This window comes from Podarcis bocagei (assembly GCF_964188305.1).
Source record: "Podarcis bocagei genome assembly, chromosome: 12".
In the NCBI taxonomy this organism is placed as follows: Eukaryota; Metazoa; Chordata; class Lepidosauria; order Squamata; family Lacertidae; genus Podarcis; species Podarcis bocagei.
This window is the reverse complement of record NC_138137.1, coordinates 13441038-13467409: the sequence shown is the minus strand read 5'-3', so window position 1 is coordinate 13467409 and position 26372 is coordinate 13441038. Positions and strand designations below refer to the sequence as shown.

Sequence of the window (26372 nt, the reverse complement as noted above, 5' to 3'; positions counted from 1 at the left end):
GGCGAGCCAGCACAGCACACGGAAACGCCGTTTACCTTCCCGCTATAAAGCGGTACCTATTTATCTACTTGCACTTAAGGGTGCTTTCGAACTGCTAGGTTGGCAGGCGCTGGGACCGAGCAACGGGAGCGCATCCCGCCGCGGGGATTCGAACCGCCAACCTGATGATCGACAAGTCCTAGGCGCTGAGGTTTTACCCACAGCGCCACCTGCGTCCCTCAATAAAATAAAATACACTTTCCCAAAAGTGGCACTATACAGAATTTATTAGGATCAGCATGACTACAGTTATATACAAAGTGAACTGGGAGTAAGTTCCATTGAACTCAATGGTGCTTTCCATGCAGAAGGTTCCAACTTCAGTCCTTGACATCTTCCCTTAGAGGGCCTTCTGGTAGCAGGACTTGAGAAAAACTCAGCCTGAAGTCCAGGATCAATTGCTGCTTATCCAAGTAGACAATACTGGGTTAATAGACCAATAGACTAAGGACACAGGTTATCGTTTTCCTCTCCCACTTGGCAGGGTAACATACTTCTCCCAGATATACCAACTAAATAGTTAGGAAGGAAAAGATGTACAAACATAACTGGAAATCACTTCACAAACCTATGGAAATGTCATCCTCTGTTGTAGTTGTGTAGGAAGTAGACCATTCTAAGTTAGGGTGAGCCTGGCCTGGGCAGATCTTATAGAGAGGAGGAACATATGCTTTGGAAAAAGGTAGAGATATGTTTCCTAAATTTCTGCCCCACAAAGGCATAGATCACAGGGTTGATGCAACAGTGGATCACAGCAATTGTCTCTGTCACAGAAATGGCTACAAATAACTTGTTCTCAATATTATTCTCTGAGTTAGATGAAAAAAATGAATCTTGATAGGTCCGCAGCAAGAGGGCAATGTTGTATGGCATCCAGAAGAGGAAAAAAACAATCATGATCACGGCAATAAGCTTGACAGCCTTCTGCTTTCTCTGATTTCTACCCTTAATCAAAATCATGATAATCCACATGTAACAGTAGATAATGATGACTGCAGGAATGGCTAAGCCCAAAATGAACTTCATTAAAGTTAGAAATTGCTTCCATACTTTTTCATTTTCTGAGGGATAATGAATGGTACATTCGTATGTCTCATTTGCCTTTTGAACATGGTGAAATACAAATTCTGGCACAGAGGCTAATAAGACCACCACCCAAGTGACGACGCTTGTGACGGTGCCATAGGTGATCATCCTGGCTTTTAATGCGAACACTGCGTGGACGATGGCCAGGTATCTATCGATAGTCAAAAGGATTATGAAAAAACTTCCGCAGTAGAAGCCTATATAATAGATCCCAAAGAGAATTTTGCACATTGCAACTCCAAATATCCACTCGTGCCCTGCGTAATAAGCCCAAAATGGGAGTGAGAAGATGACAAGCAAGTCCGAGATGGCTAAATTGAGCAGGTAGATATCAGTCATGCTCTTGAGCTTCTTGTATCTGATCAGGATCAGCACCACCAGTGAGTTGCCCAGCAGGCCAAATATGAACACCAAAGAGTAAAACGGTGGCAGAAAAGTAGTTGCAAATACTTCCATAGCATGGCTGTAGACTAGGCCTGCGTCAATATTATAGTCAAAAGTTGTTGTTATCCCATAATCTGGCATCATGGAAGAATTGTTCATCTTCTCAGTCAAGGAATAAGAAATATCTACATGATACAAGAAACAACAATAAAATATGTAACTATGTATTTTAATAAGTGATGATCTTGAGTATTTAGTCTGCTGAAGCCACTCAATATGTTGCCTAACAGGCTAGGTATTAACAACAAAGATTAAAGGAGTGAGAGATATGGAATAAACTGATTTTAAAATATAGGCATACAGTAATCCCACAGTTTACACTAGGATTACATTTTGGGGATTGCACCGAAAACCATAATCACATATAGTCAAATGTAGTCACATTCAGTCGTACCTTGAATCTCAAATGCCTTGTCTCCCAAATAAATCGGCTCCCGAACGATCAAAACCCAGAAGTGAGTGTTCCAGTTTTCGAACATTCTTTTGGAAGCCGAACATCTAACGGGACTTCCACGGCTTCCTGCAGCCCATCAGAAGCTGCGCTTTGGTTTCCAAACATTTTGGTAGTCGAATGGACTTCCGGAACGGATTCAGTTCGACTTCCAAGGAACAACTGTACAGTCAAAATGACATATAGTCTGTGGTGGGTGGGATTACCAAAATTATTTTTCCCTGCCCCTTTTCCACCCCATGCAATGTATGTAAAACTGAAAGTGCACAAGTTAAATGTGTATAAATTGTGGACTTACTGAATAATGTTCTAATTATCTGGCCACCTTCTTCTCCTGAACGTCTTCACTGGTACCTGGGAAATTGCCTTTTACTGAATCAGAACATTGGTCCACCTAGTTAGCTATTATTTACACCAGTGGCATAGTGTGAGGGGTATGAGAGGGGTGGTTGCTTTGCAAGCATTTCGGGGGGAGGGGGGTTTTCTCGTGCCTCTGTGCCTGGGCTGCACAACCTGTTAGGGGCTGCCGCTGCTGCCCAGGCACATCCCAGTAAGCCCCACGCTTTCCTGCCACTGGGGTTCTCTGGGCCCAGAAGCCCGGTCTGGCATCACCGCTGCATCACTGGCAGAGGCCGTCGACCGCAGAGGCGCTTGCTCCCTTCCTGGTACGACGAACTCCCTAGAAAGCGGCAGGAGCAGCCCAGACCCAAGGTGAGCAGGCATGGATGTAGGGGGCAGGCAAGGGGCAACCCCCCCCCAGTGCAGCCCTGCCGGTGCTCCTCTCTGCAGGCCTCACCAAGGGCCACGTCAGCCGGTCAGGCTCCCCTCTGCGCAGGCAGGCAGGTTGCATACCCCAGACGTCAGCAACCCTTGCTATGCCACTTTCCAAAGGTGAAGATGGGTCCCTCAATCTCCCTCAATCTCAACAAAAGGGACCAGCTGAGAACTAGAACAAACTTTCCATTCCTCGCTGTCCTCTGCTCCTTTTGTTTTTCAAAGGGCACATGGGACCTTTTCCTTACCATCACACCCCCTTAGGTGATTTTGGCTCTGCAGTCCAGTAACCTTCAGATTCGCTTTTCACCTCAAACCCACTCCCCCAATTCCTTTGCCACAGCTTCTGCATGTTGGCTAGCAAAGGACAGGACCATGGACGGGGGGGAAATATAAACCTTCAATTGGTGGCCCCTTTTCTTTGTCCTGTCATGAGGGTGAGAGCTCAGAATGTGACAAAGATAAGGAGTGTGAGGGTGTTGTTTTAAAGGGGAGATAAAATGAATTTCTGCCGCACTTTAAACCTGTGATCCTGGCAGCACGAAATTAATAGCACATACTTCCAGCAAGTAACTGCGTTTAGGACTAGGGTGTTAATATGTAATTAGTCTTACATTCCCTCCTTCAAATTTACACTATGGCTATAATCTATAAAAATTGTCATGCTGCTTTAAATGGAGTTCCTTCGGAAAGAGAGGCATTGATTGTGAAACCACTCTGGGAAGTCCAGCTCTGTGAAGGGAATAGCGGTCTTCTAACAGATCTCAGCACCCCTAACAAATGACAGTTTCCAGGATATTTGCGGGGAAGTCGTGACTGTTTAGAGTGGTGTAATACTGTTTTAAATATTCAGGACAGATGGAGCCCAACTTATTCTAGGGGAACTGTATTGATTCAAAATATAAATCACATCATTTAAGGACCTTCTCAATAAACTTACTCCCTATGAACTATAGGATGTAGCTATAAATTCTATGCTCACTTTGAGATATAGATGTAGATGTTGATTCAGATAGAATTAGATATACAGATAGAATTAGAGATAGATAAGATTAGTAGATTCTGGGGCAGGAAATGAAATATGACATGCTAGACATGTCAAACACTATTAATCAGTTTTATTTTCTTCAAGCCCGCTCCTAGTCCCAGATCCAAATGAGTTTTTCCACTGATACTGTATTCAAATAAAGATTCTTTTGGGCTAGCACACAAATGACTCTTTCTGAGATATTTCTTGATCACACATTTACTATGCTTTATACATTTAATGGTGATAATATCAGAAAAAAATGAATACTCACCAATATGTGTTTCACACTGATGAGAAGAAAATCACTGATTTTGTGACAAAGCAAGATTCTGTGCCTAGATTTCGAAAGGATTTATCCATTCCTATGCTGGAAATGAATGCTTAGTAAGAAGTGAGCGAAAAATGTCTCGTTTTCTGAAAATGACCTCACTGAAGGACCATTGCATATCCCTTTCAGTCGCCGTGTTCATGGAGACTGCCAAGCGATGAGGTTTGATCCAGGTGTAGATAACCTGTGCTAATATTACGCAGGTCTTGTGCCATCAGCTTTGCCCAAAGACCAGCTGTATCAGACACCTCCTGCTTCTGAATTGTGCCAGCTGGCCATTAGAAGAACAACAGTTTAAGAATTGGAAGAGTAAAGTTTGAGTTTGTCATCTTCCCTCCCATCCTTTTTCCCTTGTGTATCTTTTTTCTTATTATTATTATCATTATTAAGATTGTATGCTTGCAGGTAGGGACTGCCTTGTTTTAGTTGCTGCACAGGGAGCCTTTGGGGCTCTAAATAATGAATAATCCAATGTAGGAGTGCAAATATCCAGAGTGTGGGATCAGATGGGATTACAATGAGGAATTATAAAGTATGCATCAAGCCATTGTGTCCACGATGAATGCATTGTGTTGACTGGGTTTGATACATTGACAACAATTTCTGATCAAATCCCACAACCCTCTGCATCTCTGGCCATTTCCTCTACTGCCCACTTCTCTCTCTTCACAAGTCATGTACACAGCCCGTACACAGCTTCGCCAGGCAGGCTCCTGGGTCATCAAAGATAGTGGGCAAGCTTCTTTGAAGTAGCTTTCTAAGATGTTAATCCTAGGGTGTTAATCTTAGGGCCAGGAAACAGATCTCACATGAAGGTGATAATGATTGTTGTCCTCCTGGCCATCCTCCTCATCATGTATATTGCTTGTTTATCACCTCCGGGGTTGCCAAATGGACTCCTTTGTAGTTCTGTTAATTAGTTTTGGTGGTTTAACTTCTCCTCACGTGGGTTTGTTGAAATGCTCAGAAGAAATCTGATTGGTTCTTTCGAACACTCTGTAAAAAGTTCTTTTGTGAATAAAAGGACCTGGGCCGAGGGAGCTAGAGGCACAGAGAGAATGAGGCATCTGATCAAGACCTGTATTTTAAAATGAGCTTAAAAAATATATTTGTAAATGTTTGTATATTTCATGCCAGGCAGAAACCAGCTGGCTAAGTAGTTTGGCAGATGTTTATCTTCCTAAACAGGGCCCCTCTGATTTATAGCATTAGCAGGAGACGAGTACCTCAAAGTTGTAAAAGGAAATTACAGGCTGGGAGCAAAGGTTACAGTGACCATACATATTACAGAATACAATCAAGCTGCAAAAACACAATTAAGAGTTGGTAAATAGTGAGATTTCTTGTTTAACAGAAAATAATACTAGGTGCCTCCCATTAGACTTGAGCCATATTTTCATAAGGTTAAAGGGCAAGAGCTAATAGGAACAGCAGCTGGCTTGAAAGGGGGGTGTAAATTTAAGGGGTTGCTTTTGGAAACTGTTTTTACTAAGTTCCTTTCCTTCTAAAAAGCTATATATGTTAATGTGTGAAATTTATTGGTTAAATGTAATTATGCAAAGGATTTAGAAAGTAAGAAATGTTAGATTCTTATGTTAGATTCTTATTTCATTGATGGTGTGTGAGAAGGTGAACCCAAGATCTCTGTTTAAGATAAAAATTAAAACCATGAGCCATCTGTTTTAGCCATCTGTTTTGGAGTGAAGGGGTAATAGGGCAATAGGGCAATAGGGCAAAGATGATCTGGTAATTAAGGTGCCTTGTCGAGGCAAATGTAAGATATATGGCTACTTGTCTGCCATTTATGGATAGAAGGAAATATAGCTCTTTGTCTCCCATAAAAGGTAATAGGAAGTGGGTGTATCTTTTATGATTGGTTCTAGCAAACAGCCAATAGGAATTTCAACCAGGCTGATTGGACAGAGGCAGCCAAAGTAGGAGCAAGGGGGCTGGGCTGAGGAAATATAAGTGCTGGCCATCAGGGCTGGAGGGGGCAGAGCTTTGGTATCCATATACCACTGTGTCTCTCATTTATTTGTCTGACAAATAAATTATTATTTTAATTTCTCTATTGCTGCGTTGAATATTTCATTCCAGCTAAGCGTTAACCACAAGCAGGGTGCTACAAGAATATTATACGCACCCTTCCCAGAGTCTTGCTGGTTCAAGCCTCTGTGTGTATTCTTATTAATCAGAGTTCAATCATTCCTTTACTTTGTGAACGCCTCAATCCAATCAAGTTTAAAACATTTTGCAAACCGATCTTGTCTTCTCCTTAAACAGGAACATTATTGTTTTTTGTTTATTGAATTTATATACCACCCTTTACCTGGGGGCCTCAGGGCGGTTCACAGAATAAAATCAAGATATAAATCCACAAAGTACATAATAAAAACGGATCAACCAAAGGCCCAGTTAAAAAGGAACATTTTTGCCTGGTGCCTAAAGGTGTGTAATAATGAAGGCACCAGGAGAACTTCCCTTGGGAGAGCATTCCACAGATGGGGAGCCACTGCAGAGAAGGCCCCGTTCTCGTGTTGCCACCCTCCGGACATCTCAAGGAGGAGGCGCACAAACATTCCCATGTGGACAACCCAACCAGGTTTACCAGCTTCAGTGAAACAATCAGGCTTATGTCTAACATGAGTGACAACAGATACAGCAGAAGGGATAGAGAGGATTTGGGCACACGGTTGAGCACATACGTTGCAGTTGGAAGGGTTCAAGTTCAATCCCCGACACACCTAGGACTTATCTTTATATTATAAAAATGCGTAGTTAGCCACTAATTGATCTGCTTATATTGTCGATATCGTTGTTAGATTTGAAAAACCAGGGAACTGAAAATGTGAGCACACATTAAAAAGATTATTGCTTAAGAAAACATAAAGGTATGTTCTTTCTTTCTTTCCTTCCTTCCTTTCTTCCCAACCTTTCTGCCTGCAGCCTCTCATTCTAAATGTCCTTCGAATTTTGTGTTGACACTGCTCTGTTATGCAGGAAAATGGAACCTGAAAGAGAAACCAGCCTTTTCGAAAGAAAAAGATGTTAAGAGGACTAAGTAAATTTTATGAGATTTTATTTTGGAAAACCGGTACAATGATATATAATGAAATTCAGTCAAGGGAATTTGAGGAAGTCATCTAACAATGTTACTAAGATTGGACCAAGTTCAGTTATGATTTATTTTTGTTTGTTTGTTTGTTTGTTTAAAATTTTGGAAAATCAATAAAAAAATAATAAAAAAAGAGAAACCAGCCTTTTCAAACTAACAGAAATGTACATGCTTGGATAACTCATTGTTAGCAATGAAAAGAAGACCTCATGCTTACCAATACAACATACTTCAATTCCCTCCCTGTGGTACTTGGGAGAAGCAGACCCAAGAACAGGCCGAAGATGAAGCCGCAACTAACAAAACAGATGCATCACGGACCTTTCAGCCCTGCCAGAAATTATGAAATAGCTTTTTTGTCTGTGTGTGAAGGTGGGAGGGGAAAAAGCTGTGCTTTCTAAAGAGCAAACAAAATTCATCTGGAAGTTTAATTTGATGGCTACTGATTAATGGCTTTTTGTAATATAGTCAAGGACAGAGGAGGACGTGCCAAGTTCTGTGGTGCTGGAGGACCACACTTGCCACACGGCAGATGCCAGGACTTAGGAGGATGTGCCCCATGATTTTTCTCCAAAAGGGAGGACACTCCGCTCTCTGCTAATGGCTAGAGAACCACGGGTGATGGGGAGGTTGCACATTCAGCCTTCCAGGAAGAACATCGTGGCAGTTTGAAGGTGACCGCTCGATCCAATGGTGGGTGGGGTGGAAATCTTCTAAATAAATCAGCAAACGTAGTGGCACTGCTGCCAAGAGGGGCAGGAAGAATGTCATGGCAATATGGAGAAGAGCCTGGACCCCTCCAACTGGCCAGAGAAGGAAAAGCTGCAGGCAACTTGCTCCCTGCCTTTCAATGTCCCACAGAGAAACTTACGGTCTTCAAATAAAAACATCTTGAAGGTCCCAGGCCACAGAGAGGTTAGGCTGGCCTCAACCAGAGCCAGGGCTTTTTCGGCTGTGGCTCCGATCTGGTGGAACACTCTGTCACAAGAGACTAGGGCCTTGCGGGACTTGACATCTTTCCGCAGGGCCTGCAAGACAGAGTTGTTCCACCAGGCCTTTGGCCAGGGCACAGCCTGACTCCCTCCCTCGGCAATCTTCACAGAGCTCTGGCCCAATGGTTGCCAGTGGCTTGAATTAATTAATTTTATAATGAATGATATTAGAGTGTTGTGTGGTGTTGTACTGTTTTATTGTTGTTAGCCGCCCTGAGCTCGGCTTCGGCTGGGGAGGGCGGGATATAAATTATTATTATTATTATTATTATTATTATTATTATTATTATTATTATTATTATTATCTCCAGATCCAACAACTGTCAGTTGTCTTTGGACTGTAAGGCTGAAAGGAATCACATTATGGTGCCCATCCAGCAGGCCCAAGGACTAATGGTTGCTCAGTTGGGTGAGTTTGTCCAAGACCTTGCACAATCTCATCACTAGAAGAATAATCAAGATGGGAAAACAATTCTTTTTCTTGAATCATTTTTGGGTGAGCAAATAGATGTGGGGATATTATAAATATTCTGCAGCACAGTATACTTCCTGTTTTAGAATTAGATGGTTCTCATTTTGACTGTAGGTTACCTCCTCCTCTCCTCCCCTCCCCCCGCACCGGTTTCCTAGGCAAAGAGCGCAAAACACACACAACCCTGCCTGGGATAAGGGTTGAAGACCCACTTGGTTAAGAAAGAGTTTAACCTGTCTGATGCCAACAGGAGCAGCTGGCGAGGCAAAATCCTACAGTGCCACTACCCTCCCAACAGCAGTGTCACTGGGGCAGTGTGGGAGGCAGAGCAGGGCAGGAAGGTGGGGCTAGGTGGGTGCACTGGGAGGGCCCCTGCTGGGCTGCCCACACAGCCCCAGTCATGCTGCCCCCCTGCCCTGCCCTGCCCTGCCCCATCCCAGCAAGCAGCAGTGACCCTGCTGTCACGGGGGCAGCAACACACCACTGCTTCACCACACTGGCTGTTCCTGGTTGCCAGTAAGCATAATAATGTATCCAGGACGGAGGTACAGAAATGTAAGTGATGGGGACAACCTTTAGCCCAAGCTTTTTTATAAGCTATTCTGCATAGACACAGAATCTCATGCTCCAAAGGAGAGTATTTGCATGGGCAAATAATTACATGCATCAAGGTTCCACAGCATGGTCAGTCAATGAGGACATCAGCACAGTACAGTACCATGAGCTCCGTAGATTAAGTGTTCACTGAGCAAGAGAATGTTAAAAAGCTCAGGTACATCACATTGCCAAAGCAGAGCCAACCATCAGTGGACCATGTTGACGTTAGCCCTTGGCAGAAACTGAACACAGGGAGTCAGAAGTGATGTTGTCTGTACAGAGAGACCAGGCAGTTTCAGTGCCTGTCATGTAACAGATGGCTGGGTGCAAATATTTATATCACTAGTAAGATGTACATGGTGGTTGTGCATCAGACTGGGCTGAATCCTGAACTGAATGGGTTATCAAGCAGCGGGATTATTATTATTATTATTATTATTATTATTATTATTATTATTATTATTAATCCAATGCAGCCTTTAAAAAGAGATCCTTACATTTGGGATTTGTTGAGTGCAGCATTACATTTCAAGGTGTTCCAGAAGCTCAGTTTACTCTTCCATCTTGCTTATTTCCAGTTAGGCATCTTTGTCCTTCCTTCCTTCCTTCCTTCCTTCCTTCCTTCCTTCCTTTCACAAAGCCTGCTCATTTATTTATTTACTTGTTTCTTGGGAACATTTTCCTGTAAGAAACAATTAAAAGGCTATTGAAATATTCTTTACTTATCCCTTCATCCTTTTCATCTTCCCCTTCCTCGGCTTTTGGATTTTGTGGCAGCAAAATAGCTACCGGTATTTCATCCAGGTAAGTCATGTTAAAGGATCTGAGACAGCCCTAGAATTGGTAAACTCTAGATTGTGTAGCCCAGTGTCTGATATCTAGAATGCGGCAGGTAGACTGGTGACTGGGAGTGGCCGCCGGGACCACATAACACCGGTTCTGAGAGATCTGCATTGACTCCCAGTATGTTTCCGAGCACAATTCAAAGTGTTGGTGCTGACCTTTAAAGCCCTAAATGGCCTCGGTCCTGTATACCTGAAGGAGCGTCTCCACCCCCATCGTTCAGCCCGGACACTGAGATCCAGCACCGAGGGCCTTTTGGCGGTTCCCTCACTGCGAGAAGTGAGGTTACAGGGAACCAGACAGAGGGCCTTCTCGGTAGTGGCGCCCACACTGTGAAACACCCTCCCTTCAGATGTGAAGGAAATAAGCAGCTATCCTATCTTTAAAAGACATCTGAAGGCAGCCCTGTTCAGGGAAGTTTTTAATATTTAACGCTGTACTGTTTTTAACACTTGATTGGGAGCCGCCCAGAGTGGCTAGGGAAACTCAGCCAGATGGGCGGGGGATAAATAATAAATTATTATTATTATTATTATTATTATTATTATTATTATTATTATTATTAACAAGAAAATCTATAATAATAATAATAATTATTAAAAAAAAAGATTTCAGGCAGGATCTCTCCCAGTCCCACCAGGAGATGCTGGGGACTGAACCTGATGCCTTCTGCATGCTAAGCAGTTGTTCTACCACTGAGCTATGGCCCTAGCTCACAATATTGCTGTCAGGATAAAATGGAGAAGGTGGAGGCAGAGGTGTATATGCTCTGTGGAGGAAAGGTGAGATAGAAGTATAAGAAGGAATCAAGTATGTAAACTAGCCTATAAGTGAATAAACGACAGTATATTTTTAACTTACTCTCCTAATAATTTGTATATAAATTATAAAAGTGGTATATAAATTTGGTATTTTTTTTAAAAAAAGAGGAAATGTTCAGACTTTCAAACAGTATGCTATGCCTGAGCCTTCATTGCTGAAACTCCCAACAGCATTTTCATGCTCACAAACACCTGATGAAGGTTTAAGGAACCATTGTGACATAACCCATTCAAGTAGATTTAAGGGGCAACAGGCTGTCAACAGTGGCAGTAGTTGGGAGCTCCCAGCTATTGAAAAGTCTTTTCATACTGCCTGAGGAATTAATTCCTTATTTAACATACCTAATTGCTGGATCGATTTAACAGGACTGGAGCTAACATTTGCTTGGATTTGGCCCCATTGATAGGGAACTGCCTGCTGCGTCCTCCGCTTTGAAGTCACCCTGGTCTTTGGGCCTCCAGCACCTTCTTCACCATGTTCAACCCATCCAAGAGGCGTATGATACTGGTGTTCCACTGGGTTAGGAAGACGCCCCTGGCAGAGAAGCCGTGCTCTACCATCTCGGCCAGACCTTCTGCCTCTGCACCGGCTTGCAACACTCCTCACATTTCGCCCTACTTCACGAGGAGCAAGACACAACCCGCTCCGCTCAGGAGGTCCAGCAGGCGCAAGGTGCTGCGATTTCCGAATCTCACCGACACCAAGATTTTAAGATCTGTCATTGGCAGCGTTGGCCGGAAGAGAGCCCACAGGTGTGGCAAGCCAAAGAAGACTCCAGCGTAAACAGGACAAGGGGAAGCGGCCTACTGGAGTTGCCATTGACAACCACTCTCAGCCTCCTTTTCCCCTTCTGGCCCAGCATGCTTTGCGCGCACCCAACATGGCGGCACCCAGCCCCAGCACATCCCGACCGGCATCCGCTTTTCTTTTCCCTTCTCCGCCTCGACGGCTGGGGCTGAAAATCCTGTGGAGAGGCAGCCTCTGCCGGCCGCCGAACCGAATAAGAAGAAGCCGCCCTGTCGGGCCTGCACGGACTTCAGGATTTGGAATATTGTCTAATATTGTCTTTATTACTGTTCTGTTTGTAATCTTGCCTTGCTTTTTTCTTTTTTTGAGTATCAATTATATAAATAATAATAATAAAAAGCAATACCCTGGACCAATCAGCAATCCATGGCTTTGTAGGAGAGGAGAAGGGTGGCTGCTGTCACAAAAAATAGTGGAGAGTAGTAAGAAAAAATTCTGCAAAGTGGACTTTTCTCTTTTGGGGAGAGAACATGAAAAATCTCAGGCATTTTCTTAGAAAATTTTCCTTTGAAAATCTAACCTTTGTTATCATGGTCAATAATCATCATTAAGAAACTGGGATAAAACAACTCTAACATGCCTTCAATGTGTTTATAGATAAATACTAATTCTGCATTGGACTGCCACTTTTCTTGGTCGTTGGCTGTATTCCCAAGCTTTTAACAGCAGGCTATCATGCAGTAATTAAGCACTGGAAGTGTTCCCAATTACTTCCACTCTGTCAATTTCCAGGGTCTCAACCTCTGATTGTCATGCAGATGTGTTTTTCCATTAAAAAAAGCTTGTACTGTATGTAAATAATTTAAAACCATTTCTTCTTTTACATATAAAATGTTTTTTTAAAACATACATGATTGTAACATTCATGTGGATGGTAACAAGTGCAGTTATTATAGCCTGTACGTATAATCCAAAGGAAACAAGCAAACTAAAAGAATCTGCAGTCCATAGAATCAATTCAGTGTCATACATGTAAATACACTCAGTTATAGAACTAGGATTAATAAGGCATTGGCTGGCAAACATGTTTGATGGGGGAAACTAAACTATGAAGCTGAGTCAGGAACTGGAAATGCAAGGCGAAGTGAGAACACTGGCAGTCCTTGTGTCTGCAGCCTCTCATTCTAAATGTCCTTCGAACAGCTAGACTGGTGACTGGGAGTGGCCACCGGGACCACATAACACCGGTCCTGAGAGATCTGCATTGGCTCCCAGTACGTCTCCGAGCACAATTCAAAGTGTTGGTGCTGACCTTTCAAGCCCTAAACGGCCTCGGTCCTGTATACCTGAAGGAGCGTCTCCACCCCCATCGTTCAGCCCGGACACAGAGATCCAGCGCCGAGGGCCTTCTGGCTGTTCCCTCACTGCAAGAAGTGAGGTTACAGGGAACCAGACAGAGGGCCCTCTCAGTAGTGGCACCCACCCTGTGGAACACCCTCCCTTCAGATGTGGAGGAAATAAGCAGCTATCCTATCTTTAAAAGACATCTGAAGGCAGCCCTGTTCAGGGAAGTTTTTAATATTTAACGCTGTACTGTTTTTAACACTTTATTGGGAGCAGCCCAGAATGGCTGGGGAAACTCAGCCAGATGGGCGGGGGATAAATAATAAATTATTATTATTATTATTATTATTATTATTATTATTCTGTAAAACAAGAAAATCTTTATAATAATAATAATAATAATAATAACAACAACAATAATAATAACTTTAAAAAAAAAGATTTCAGGCAGGATCTCTCCCATTCCCACCAGGAGATGCTGGGGACTGAACCTGATGCCTTCTGCATGCTAAGCAGTTGTTCTACCACTGAGCTATGGCCCTAGCTCACAATATTGCTCTCAGGATAAAATGGAGAAGGTGGAGGCAGAGGTGTATATGCTCTGTGGAGGAAAGGTGAGATAGAAGTGTAAGAAGGAATAAAGTATGTAAACTAGCCTATAAGTGAATAAACTACAGTATATTTTTAACTTACTCTCCTAATAATTTGTATATAAATTCTAAAAGTGGTATATAAATTTGGTATTTTTTTTTTAAAAAAGAGGAAACGTTCAGACTTTCAAACAGTATGTTATGCCTGAGCCTTCATTGCTGAAACTCCCAACAGCATTTTCATGCTCACAAACACATGATGAAGGTTTAAGGAACCATTGTGACATAACCCATTCAAGTAGATTTAAGGGGCAACAGGCTGTCAACAGTGGCAGTAGTTGGGAGCTCCCAGCTATTGAAAAGCCACATAGAGACTTTTCATACTGCCTGAGGAATTAATTCCTTATTTAACGTTCCTAATTGCTGGATCGATTTAACAGGACTGGAGCTAACATTTGCTTGGATTTGGCCCCATTGATAGGGAACTGCCTGCTGCGTCCTCCGCTTTGAAGTCACCCTGGTCTTTGGGCCTCCAGCATCTTCTTCACCATGTCCAACCCATCCAAGAGGCGTATGATACTGGTGTTCCACTGGGTTAGGAAGACGCCCCTGACAGAGAAGCCGTGCTCTACCATCTCGGCCAGACCTTCTGCCTCTGCACCGGCTTGCAACACTCCTCACATTTTGCCCTACTTCACGAGGAGCAAGACACAACCCGCTCCACTCAGGAGGTCCAGCAGGCGCAAGGTGCTGCGATTTCCAAATCTCACCGACCTCAGGTTTTTGAGATCTGTCATTGGCAGCGTTGGCCAGAAGAGAGCCCGCAGGCGTGGCAAGCCAAAGAAGACTCCAGCGTAAACAGAACAAGGGGAAGCAGCCTGCTGAAGTTGCCACTGACAACCACTCTCAGCCTCCTTTTCCCCCTTCTGGCCCAGCATGCTTTGCGCGCACCCAACATGGCGGCACCCAGCCCCAGCACATCCCGACCGGCATCCGCTTTCCTTTTCCCTTCTCCGCCTCGACGGCTGGGGCTGAAAATCCTGCGGAGAGGCAGCCTCTGCCGGCCGCCGAACCGAATAAGAAGAAGCCGCCCTGTCGGGCCTGCACGGACTTCAGGATTTGGAATATTGTCTAATATTGTCTTTATTACTGTTCTGTTTGTAATCTTGCCTTGCTTTTTTCTTTTTTTGAGTATCAATTAAATAAATAATAAAAAACAATACCCTGGACCAATCAGCAATCCATGGCTTTATAGGAGCGGAGGAGGGTGGCTGCAGTCACAAAAAATAGTGGAGAGTAGTAAGAGAAAATTCTGCAAAGTGGACTTTTCTCCTTTGGGGAGAGAAAATGAAATATCTCAGGCATTTTCTTAGAAAACTTTCCTTTGAAAATATAACTTTTGTTATCATGGTCAATGATCATCATTAAGAAACTGGGATAAAACAACTCTAATGTGCCTTCAATGTGTTTATAGATAAATACTAATTCTGCATTGGACTGCCACTTTTCTTGGTCGTTGGCTGTATTCCCCAGCTTTTAACAGCAGGCTATCATGCAGTAATTAAGCACTGGAAGTGTTCCCAATTACTTCCACTCACTCTGCCAATTTCCAGGGTCTCAACCTCTGATTGTCATGCAGATGTGTTTTTCCATTAAAAAAAGCTTGTACTGTATGTAAATAATTTAAAACCATTTCTTCTTTTACATATAAAATATTTTTAAAAACATACGTGATTGTAACATTCATGTGGATGGTAACAAGTGCAGTTATTATAGCCTGTACGTATAATCCAAAGGAAACAAGCAAACTAAAAGAATCTGCAGTCCATAGAATCATTTCAGTGTCATACATGTAAATACACCCAGTTATAGAACTAGGATTAATAAGGCATTGGCTGGCAAACATGTTCGATGGGGAAAACTAAACTATGAAGCTGAGTCAGGAACTGGAAATGCAAGGCGAAGTGAGAACACTGGCAGTCCTTGTGTCTGCAGCCTCTCATTCTAAATGTCCTTCGAACAGCTAGACTAGTGACTGGGAGTGGCCACCGGGACCACATAACACCGGTCCTGAGAGATCTGCATTGGCTCCCAGTACGTCTCCGAGCACAATTCAAAGTGTTGGTGCTGACCTTTCAAGCCCTAAACGGCCTCGGTCCTGTATACCTGAAGGAGCGTCTCCACTCCCATCCAGCTCAGAGGGCCTTTTGGCGCTTCCCTCATTGCGAGAAGTGAGGTTACAGGGAACCAGACAGAGGGCCTTCTTGGTAGTGGCGCCCGCCCTGTGGAACACCCTCCCTTCAGATGTGGAGGAAATAAGCAGCTATCCTTTCTTTAAAAGACATTGAAGGCAGCCCTGTTCAGGGAAGTTTTTAATATTTAACGCTGTACTGTTTTTAACACTTTATTGGGAGCAGCCCAGAATGGCTGGGGAAACTCAGCCAGATGGGCGGGGGATAAATAATAAATTATTATTATTATTATTATTATTATTATTATTATTATTATTATTATTATTATTCTGTAAAACAAGAAAATCTTTGAAATAATAATAATAATAATAATAATAATAATAATAATAATAATAATTTTAAAAAAAGATTTCAGGCAGGATCTCTCCCATTCCCACCAGGAGATGCTGGGGACTGAACCTGATTCCTTCTGCATGCTAAGCAGTTTTTCTACCACTGAGCTATGGCCCTAGCTCAAAATATTGCTGTCAGGATAAAATGGAGAAGGTGGAGGCAGAAGTGTATATGCTCTGTGGAGGAAAGGTGGGATAGAAGTGTAAGAAGGAATCAAGTATGTAAACTAGCCTATAAGTGAATAAACTACAGTATATTTTTAACTTACTCTCCTAATAACTTGTATATAAATTCTAAAAGTGGTATATAAATTTGGTATTTTTTTAAAAAAAAGAGGAAATGTTCAGACTTTCAAACAGTGTGCTATGCCTGAGCCTTCATTGCTGAAACTCCCAACAGCATTTTCATGCTCACAAACACCTGATGAAGGCTAAAGGAACCATTGTGACATAACCCATTCAAGTAGATTTAAGGGGCAACAGGCTGTCAACAGTGGCAGTAGTTGGGAGCTCCCAGCTATTATTGAAAAGCCATATAGAGTCTTTGCATACTGCCTGAGGAATTAATTCCTTATTTAACGTTCCTAATTGCTGGATCGATTTAACAGGACTGGAGCTAACATTTGCTTGGATTTGGCCCCATTGATAGGGAACTGCCTGCTGCGTCCAACGCTTTGAAGTCATCCTGGTCTTTAGGTCTCCAGCACCTTCTTCACCATGTCCAACCCATCTAAGAGGCGCATGATACTGGTGTTCCACTGGGTTAGGAAGACGCCCCTAACAGAGAAGCCGTGCTCTACCATCTCGGCCAGACCTTCTGCCTCTGCACCGGCTTGCAGCGCTCCTCACATTTCACCCTACTTCACGAGGAGCAAGACACAACCCGCTCCGCTCAGGAGGTCCAGCAGGCGCAAGGTGCTGCGCTTTCCGAATCTCACCAACCCCAGGTTTTTAAGATCTGTGATTGGCAGCGTTGGCCGGAAGAGAGCCCGCAGGCATGGCAAGCCAAAGAAGACTCCAGCGTAAACAGGACAAGGGGAAGCAGCCTACTGGAGTTGCCATTGACAACCACTCTCAGCCTCCTTTTCCCCTTCTGGCCCAGCATGCTTTGTGCGCACCCAACATGGCGGCGCCCAGCCCCAGCACGTCCCGACCGGCGCCCACTTTCCCTTTCCCCTTCTCCACCTCGACGGCCAGGGCTGAAAATCCTGCGGAGAGGCAGCCTCTGCCGGTCACCGAACTGAATAAGAAGAAGCCGCCCTGTTAGCCCTGCACGGACTTCAGGAGTTGGAATATTGTCTAATATTGTCTTTATTACTATTCTGTTTGTAATCTTGCCTTGCTTTTTGCTTTTTTTGAGTATCAATTAAATAAATAATAATAAAAAACTACCCTGGACCAATCAGCAATCCATGGCTTTGTAGGAGAGGAGGAGGGTGGCTGCTGTCACAAAAATGGTGGAGAGTAGTAAGAGAAAATTCTGCAAAGTGGCATTTTCTCTTTTGGGGAGAGAAAATGAAATATCTCAGGCATATAAATATTTCTTAGAAATATTTCTTCTGAAAATCTAACCTTTGTTATCATGGTCAATGATCATCATTAAGAAACTGGGATAAAACAACTCTAACGTGCCTTCAATGTGTTTATTGATAAATACTAATTCTGCATTGGACTGCCACTTTTCATTGTCGTTGGCTGTATTCCCAAGCTTTTAACAGCAGGCTATACTTCCACTCACTCTGCCAATTTCAATTTCCAGGGTCTCAACCTCTGTCATGCAGATGTATTTTTCCATTAAAAAAAAGCTTGTATGTAAATAATTTAAAACCATTTCTTCTTTTACATATAAAATATTTTTAAAAACATACATGATTGTAACATTCATGTAGATGGTAACAAGTGTAGTTATTATAGCCTGTACGTATAATCCAAAGGAAACAAGGAAACTAAAAGAATCTGCAGTCCATAGAATCAATTCAGTGTCATACATGTAAATACACTCAGTTATAGAACTAGGATTAATAAGGCATTGGCTGGCAAACATGTTTGATGGGGAAAACTAAACTATGAAGCTGAGTCAGGAACTGGAAATACAAGGCGAAGTGAGAACACTGGCAGTCCTGTGTCTCAGCCTCTCATTCTAAATGTTCTTCGAACAGCTAGACTGGTGACTGGGAGTGGCCACCGGGACCACATAACACCGGTTCTGAGAGATCTGCATTGTCTCCCAGTACGTTTCCGAGCACAATTCAAAGTGTTGGTGCTGACCTTTCAAGCCCTAAACGGCCTCGGTCCTGTATACCTGAAGGAGCGGCTCCACCCCCATCCAGCTCCGAAGGCCTTTTGGCGCTTCCCTCATTGCGAGAAGTGAGGTTACAGGGAACCAGACAGAGGTGCCTTCTCGGTGGTGGCGCCCACCCTGTGGAAAACCCTCCCTTCAGATGTGGAGGAAATAAGCAGCTATCCTTTCTTTAAAATACATCTGAAGGCAGCCCTGTTCAGGGAAGTTTTTAATATTTAACGCTGTACTGTTTTTAACACTTGATTGGGAGCAGCCCAGAGTGGCTGGGGAAACTCAGCCAGATGGGCGGGGGATCGGGGGATAAATAATAAATTATTATTATTATTATTATTATTATTATTATTATTATTATTATTATTCTGTAAAACAAGAAAATCTTTAATAATAATAATAATAATAATAATAATAATAATAATAATAATAATAATTTTTAAAAAAGATTTCAGGCAGGATCTCTCCCATTCCCACCAGGAGATGCTGGGGACTGAACCTGATGCCTTCTGCATGCTAAGCAGTTGTTCTACCACTGAGCTATGGCCCTAGCTCACAATATTGCTGTCAGGATAAAATGAAGAAGGTGGAGGCAGAAGTGTATATGCTCTGTGGAGGAAAGGTGGGATAGAAGTATAAGAAGGAATAAAGTATGTAAACTAGCCTATAAGTGAATAAACTACAGTATATTTTTAACTTACTCTCCTAATAATTTGTATATAAATTATAAAAGTGGTATATAAATTTGGTATTTTTTTTAAAAAAGAGGAAATGTTCAGACTTTCAAACAGTGTGTTATGCCTGAGCCTTCATTGCTGAAACTCCCAACAGCATTTTCATGCTCACAAACACATGATGAAGGCTAAAGGAACCATTGTGACATAACCCATTCAAGTAGATTTAAGGGGCTACAGGCTGTCAACAGTGGCAGTAGTTGGGAGCTCCCAGCTATTGAAAAGCCACATAGAGACTTTTCATACTGCCTGAGGAATTAACTTCTTATTTAACGTTCCTAATTGCTGGATCAATTTAACAGGACTGGAGCTAACATTTGCTTGGATTTGGCCCATTGATAGGGAACTGCCTGCTGCGTCCTACACTTTGAAGTCACCCTGGTCTTTGGGCCTCCAGCACCTTCTTCAGCATGTCCAACCCATCCAAGAGGCGTATGATACTGGTGTTCCACTGGGTTAGGAAGACGCCCCTGACAGAGAAGCCGTGCTCTACCATCTCGGCCAGACCTTCTGCCTCTGCACCGGCTTGCAACACTCCTCACATTTCACCCTACTTCACGAGGAGCAAGACACAACCCGCTCCGCTCAGGAGGTCCAGCAGGCGCAAGGTGCTGCGATTTCCGAATCTCACCGACACCAAGATTTTAAGATCTGTCATTGGCAGCGTTGGCCAGAAGAGAGCCCACAGGCGTGGCAAGCAAAAGAAGACTCCAGCGTAAACAGGAAAAGGGGATGCGGCCTACTGGAGTTGCCATTGACAACCACTCTCAGCCTCCTTTTCCCCTTCTGGCCCAGCATGCTTTGCGTGCACCCAACATGGCGGCACCCAGCCCCAGCACGTCCCGACTGGCGCCCGCTTTCTCTTTCCTCTTCTCCGCCTCGACGGCCAGGGCTGAAAAACCCGCGGAGGGGCAGCCTCTGCCGGCCGCCAAACCGAATAAGAAGAAGCCGCCCTGTCGGGCCTGCACGGACTTCAGGAGTTGGAATATTGTCTAATATTGTCTTTATTACTGTTCTGTTTGTAATCTTGCCTTGCTTTTTGCTTTTTTTGAGTATCAATTAAATAAATAATAATAAAAAACAATACCTTGGACCAATCAGCAATCCATGGCTTTATAGGAGTGGAGGAGGGTGGCTGCTGTCACAAAAATGGTGGAGAGTAGTAAGAGAAAATTCTGCAAAGTGGCATTTTCTCTTTTGGGGAGAGAAAATGAAAAATCTCAGGCATTTTCTTAGAAATATTTCCTCTGAAAATCTAACCTTTGTTATCATGGTCAATGATCATTAAGAAACTGGGATAAAACAACTCTAATGTGCCTTTGATGTGTTTATTGATAAATAAAATACATTTGCTGAGGGAGCTGCATTGTCTTTTGATATGTTACTGAATGTAGTTCAAGGTTTTGCATTTAAAACTCTAAACAATTTGGAACCAGATTTCTTAAGGGACCACTTCTCCGATGATGATGATGACGACGACAATGATGATTTCTTTACCGCCCTATACCCATAGGTCTGGCTGTCATCCACACTCCTCAGATGCAGCCCTACTGAGAGAACTGTATGCCCCAGAGATGTGCTCAGCTTTTACCAAAAACTGGGCTTTTAGTGTTGCAAAATTATTCATTACCAGCTGATATCAGGTTTGTGCCCAGTGTCACAATGTTTAGGCACTTTTTTACATTATGTTTTTCTTTTAGAAAGTTTTCCCTGAAGTGCCACCCAGACATTTGTGAAACTTCAATCGTGCAGCTGTAGGAATGGGTTTTGTGGTTTTTAGAGTATGCAGGAATGGTTTGAATTGTTTCTAGAATCCGCATTATTTGTGTTTCATCTTAATTTTTATCTGGTGTCTGCTGCTTCAATGGTCTCAGGCTGTGAAGCGACTGATCAAATCTTTCTTTCTTTCTTTCTTTCTTTCTTTCTTTCTTTCTTTCTTTCTTTCTTTCTTTCTTTCAACAAGGTTATGGCTGTGATAAAGTTGTTGTTGTTGTTTAGTCGTTTAGTCATGTCCGACTCTTCGTGACCCATGGACCAGAGCATGCCAGGCACTCCTGTCATCCACTGCCTCCCGCAGTTTGGTCAGACTCATGTTTGTAGCTTCGAGAACACTGTCCAACCATCTCGTCCTCTGTCGTCCCCTTCTCCTTGTGCCCTCCATCTTTCCCAACATCAGGTTCTTTTCCAGGGAGTCTTCTCTTCTCATGAGGTGGCCTGGAGCAGGAACCGGCAAGCCACTCCAGTATCCCTGCCAAGAAAACTCCATGGACAAATACAACAGGCTGTGATAAGGTATGACCCCCCATAAAGAACTCTCAGACTCGACCTGCTTGCATAGTCTGAGCATCAAAGGGACTGAGCTTGCTACAGCTCATCAAATGCATCTCTTTGAGCTGTACTAGGCCATATAATAGGGACGCGGGTGGCTCTGTGGTTTAACTTGCCAATCAGAAGGTCGGCAGTTCGAATCCCCGCGACGGGGTGAGCTCCTGTTGCTCGGTCCCAGCTCCTGCCAACCTAGCAGTTCGAAAGCACATCAAAGTGCAAGTAGATAAATAGGTACCGCTCCGGCGGGAAGGTAAACGGTGTTTCTGTGCGCTGCTCTGGTTCGCCAGAAGCGGCTTAGTCATGCTATCCACATGACCCGGAAGCTGTACACTGGCTCCCTTGGCCAGTAAAGCGAGATGAGCGCCACAACCCCAGAGTCGGCCACGACTGGACCTAATGGTCAGGGGTCCCTTTATCTTTACCTTTTAGGCCATATAATGCCCCTTTGGGATTAATGGAAGCTCAGTGGGACAGTATGGAGCCTTCATACTGGCAAGAGGATGCTTCTCTCCTTAGCTCCTTTGGGGGGGGTTAATTTCTTATTAGATTAATTGCTTATTAGATTATTAATTGCTTATTAGATTTTCTCTCTCTATTAAAAAATAAATAAATATCAGTATGTTATGCAAAATAACAATGTAGAAAACCATTAACAACCGTGTAGCGCATTTATTGTCCATGCAGGTAGGTAAGAAGATCCATCTCAATTATGCACATTTTAGTGAGAGGAAAATTCTTGAAGGGACCCACAATAAGTGTGCCTAATACAGCTGTAGGAGCAGGAAATCACACGCTAACCAGATTGCCTCACCACAAAACGGTGTATGTTGTTGGAGGTTTGGGTTGTGTGCTAGTCATGTTTAGGGAACATATGAAAGGGAACCATATAATGTCAAAGGGGTCGTGTTTCATTGCCTGCCGCCACCACCCCTGCTATGCACCCTCTGATGATGTGTTAATGTGACCCCACACTTTCTCAAGCCCCCTTCATGAGAGGGGCTGGGGGAGGGAGACGACTTTCCTGTGCTGAGCGATCTGAAGTCTGGCTGCAGCTAACAGCCATGCTACCAATCTTTCATAGAGAAAAGTAGGGTTTAAACTGCTTTCATTGGCTAGGTGTGCCAATATTGTATCTGGAGAGTGGGGCTGAGAGATCAGCTAACATTGATTACTAAGGTCCCCACAGAGGACCTTAAGGTCCATAAACAGCAACACCCTAGAGGTGCCGGGCCCTAAGGAAGTTAAATTAGCCTCAACCAGAGCCAGGACCTTTTCAACACTGGCTCCCGCCTGGTGGAACACTCTGCCTCATGAGACCAGGGCCCTGCAGGATCTGATTTCTTTCCACGGGGCCTGTAGGACAGAGTTGTTCCACCTGGCCTTTGGCTTGGAGTCAATTTGATTCCCTCCCCCTCTTTCTTTTTTCCTTTCTCCTCCTGTGATGAGGCTGCATTTTAATGTTTTAATGTTGTATTTCACCTTGTTTTTTAAGTTGTATTTCAATCAACTTGTTTTTATTATTGGTTCTTAGCCACCCTGAGCCCGGCCTCAGCTGGGAAGGGCGGGGTATAAATAATTTTATTATTATTATTATTAGATGCTACTTTCTTCGACCACACATGGAAAAATGTGTCCTTATAGCCACAAGTTCGCCAACATAGTGGGTTAGTGGTGAAGCTATTTTTTCACATATGTGATAGCCTCACAGAAGTCCAGTGCCAATGCAATAGAAGCTTGAGTGAAGCTTCTTGTGTAGATTCAGGCAGATTTATCTATTTGTATACCCAGATCACCCTCACAATCTCCTCAGTGATGGTTCCACAGAAATGTTAAACAAATAACTTGTACAACAAGGGTGCTAATATCTTCAGATGCTCAGATGACTGCATTCTCAAATATTCAAATGTTTGAGAACGAAGGTCCTTCCCCCTCGTCAGTAAAGCATTCATAGAAGATCTGACTTAAGTCAGGGTTTCTAATTTATCACATCCCTCACACAGAACAGCCCTTGGGTTTCCACTCCCTGTACTGGAGGTATCTATTGTCATCTCAGAACTGCAGTGATCAAGAAAGGGAATGGGGGGGGGGACCCCCAGGACCTGGTTTATTGTGCCAACTCCCCCACCTCTGAAAAGTCACTCTAAGAAACGGGTTATCAATTTTATGAATAGCTGCCCAGGAATGGTGCAAAAAGGAAAGTGCTTGTAAGAAAGGTATTAAGGAAGCTGAATCAAGCTGCACCCATGGGATTGAAGCGGTTTATGATTAACATAAATTGCTTGAATTGAACTGCTTGAATTGAATTGCTTTAATTTAACGAAGTCCCCCTTGATCTAGACACAGTTCAGTTATTTAAATAGTTCTTGCTTTCCCTCCGTGGTGAAGCTACTTAGAAGCCCCTGTCCCTTGACCATGCAGTTCTCAGGAATTGCTCCTAGCAGAACCTCACTGGCTTCTTGCATGTCCACTCTGGTTAATTACACGAGAAGAGCCCTGCCAGTTCTGGCCAAAAGTCCATGAAGTCCAGCATCCTGTTCTTTTTCACTGTGGCCAACCAGGGTGCCTATAGGAAGCCTGCAAACAAGATATGAGTGCAACAGTGCTCTGTCCACTTCTGATTCTCAGGCATACTTTCTCCAAATGTGGAGTTAAGAGTACAGTAGTACCTGTGGTTACATACTTAATTCGTTCCGGAGGTCTGTTCTTAACCTGAAACTGTTCTTAACCTGAAGCACCACTTTAGCTAATGGGGCCTCCCATTGCTGCCGTGCTGCCGCCGCGCGATTTCTGTTCTCATCTTGAAGCAAAGTTCTTAACCCGAGGTACTACTTCTGGGTTAGTGGAGTCTGTAACCTAAAGCGTATGTAACCTGAAGCGTATGTAACCCGAGGTACCACTGTACAGCCATTTCCCCCCAATCCTTTCCCAGCTCTAAAATACATTTTCTGAGGTGAGGTGGACAGAAATGTCTACCATATTCCAAGTGCAGTTACAGCATAGATTTCTATAATGGCATCATGTTGTTGGCAGTTTTATTTTCCTAGCACTGCATTCACTTTTTTAAAAAAATTGCTGTACACTGGGTTGACATCTTCATCAAGTTATGCAAGGTAAAGGTAAAGGACCCCTGGACACTAAGTCCAGTCAAAGGCGATTCTGGGGTTGTGGTGCTCACCTCGCTTTCAGGCTGAGGGAACCGGTGCTTGTCCACAGACAGTTTTCCGGGTCATGTGGCCAGCATGACTAAACCGCTTCTAGCACAACGGGACACCGTGACGGAAACCAGAGTGCATGGAAATGCCGTTTACCTTCCTGCCACAGCAGTACCTATTTATCTACTTGCACTGGCATACTTTTGAACGGCTAGGTTGGCAGGAGCTGGGACAGAGCAACGGGAGCTCACTCCGTCACGGGGATTCGAACCGCCGACCTTTTGATCAGCAAGCCCAAGAGGCTGAGTGGTTTAGACCACAGCCCCACCTGCGTCCCAACTGGACTTAACTGTCCAGGGGTCCTTTACCTTTTCAAGTTATGTAAGCCAAGGTTGGTTATCTCTTCTTAAGGACCAGTGCTTCCCTGCTGGGGTTTCTGCCCTCATCTGTGTTGCCCAGGCTTATTCTCATGCGTAGGCTGCCTTTGTGGCACAACACTATCTCAGCTCTCAACATCCCACCCCAATGTTTTCTCTTCTGCCCTTTCCCACATTGTGCTTTGCAGTTGAGACATCACCAGAACACTTCTGGTGGAGTTCGCAAAGGTCTCCCATACATCACAATATCCTGCACGTGTTTTGTAGATCTTTTGGAGGAGATTCCTCGCAGCAGCTGACTCCATTGTAGACGTCCAGTCTTTTCAAATACATCAGAAGCTTCCATAGACCATGTGGTAAGGGCAGCATCTGGAAAAAGAGTGTTGCAATGATTCTTTGTCCGAATTACACAAGTTTGCAATTGCAAAACTCTGACTGGAGACCGGAGGTGAAAATAGTGATTTGGAAAGTAACAGATAAGCAAGTACATCATAAAATATAGTAGCCCAGACGCTCTCACATTACAAGACGAAAGACAATGCATAAGATACAATGCAGCATCGTGAGATGACACTAATCCTTCACCGAATATATAAATTCATTGATCAGGACCAAAAGACCTTTCTTAGATGAACTAAAATGGGTCTTGAGGAGTCCCAGTATAATTGTTGGCAACCCTTTTTAACAGGCCATGCCACGGCATAAATCCCTTTTGAAAACCTGCTCAGTTTCAAATGTGGTTTTCTATCCTGCTGCCAGTGAGTCAAGAGTGAATGAAACTAACTCACACAGTTGTCTGGATTGTAATCAGAGAATCCAGAGTATTCAGGTGATAATTTCATAGTATTGATGTTATTGTTTCTGCCAGTCTGGTCATCGTAACGTTCATAAACCATTAGCTCATCAGTGTTAACTTTGTTCCTACTTATCAACTTTTTTAAAAAAATTAGATCATGGGTTCAAGGAGAAAGGAGGAATGAGAAAGGTAACTGGGGAGAAGGTATCTGATATTGTAGGTGAGCATATACCAAGATTGCAATCACTACTTCCTTTCTTCATTCACCTGGGACATGTACAGGGAGGAAGAGGCATGGATAATGTTAAGTTGTGGGTGAACATATCAGACGACACAGCAATTCTTCAAAAAGCTCTTGTTTATTCACAGGCCAGGACAGAACTGAACTGAAGGGTTCAGTCTGCCTGCTTATATAGAGCTCCAGTACAATGTAA

General features: G+C 43.5%; 1 protein-coding gene across 1 annotated transcript; it reads right to left on the bottom strand.

Moving 5' to 3' along the window:
• Positions 1-250: 250 nt before the first annotated feature.
• Positions 251-12513, bottom strand: LOC308570114 (C-C chemokine receptor type 5-like). Its single transcript, XM_081164819.1, is given in 4 exon segments — positions 251-705; positions 707-1694; positions 9826-10010; positions 11693-12513. Coding segments are annotated over 3 exon segments (1119 nt in total). The 5' UTR covers positions 9851-10010; positions 11693-12513; the 3' UTR covers positions 251-599.
• Positions 12514-26372: the final 13859 nt, after the last annotated feature.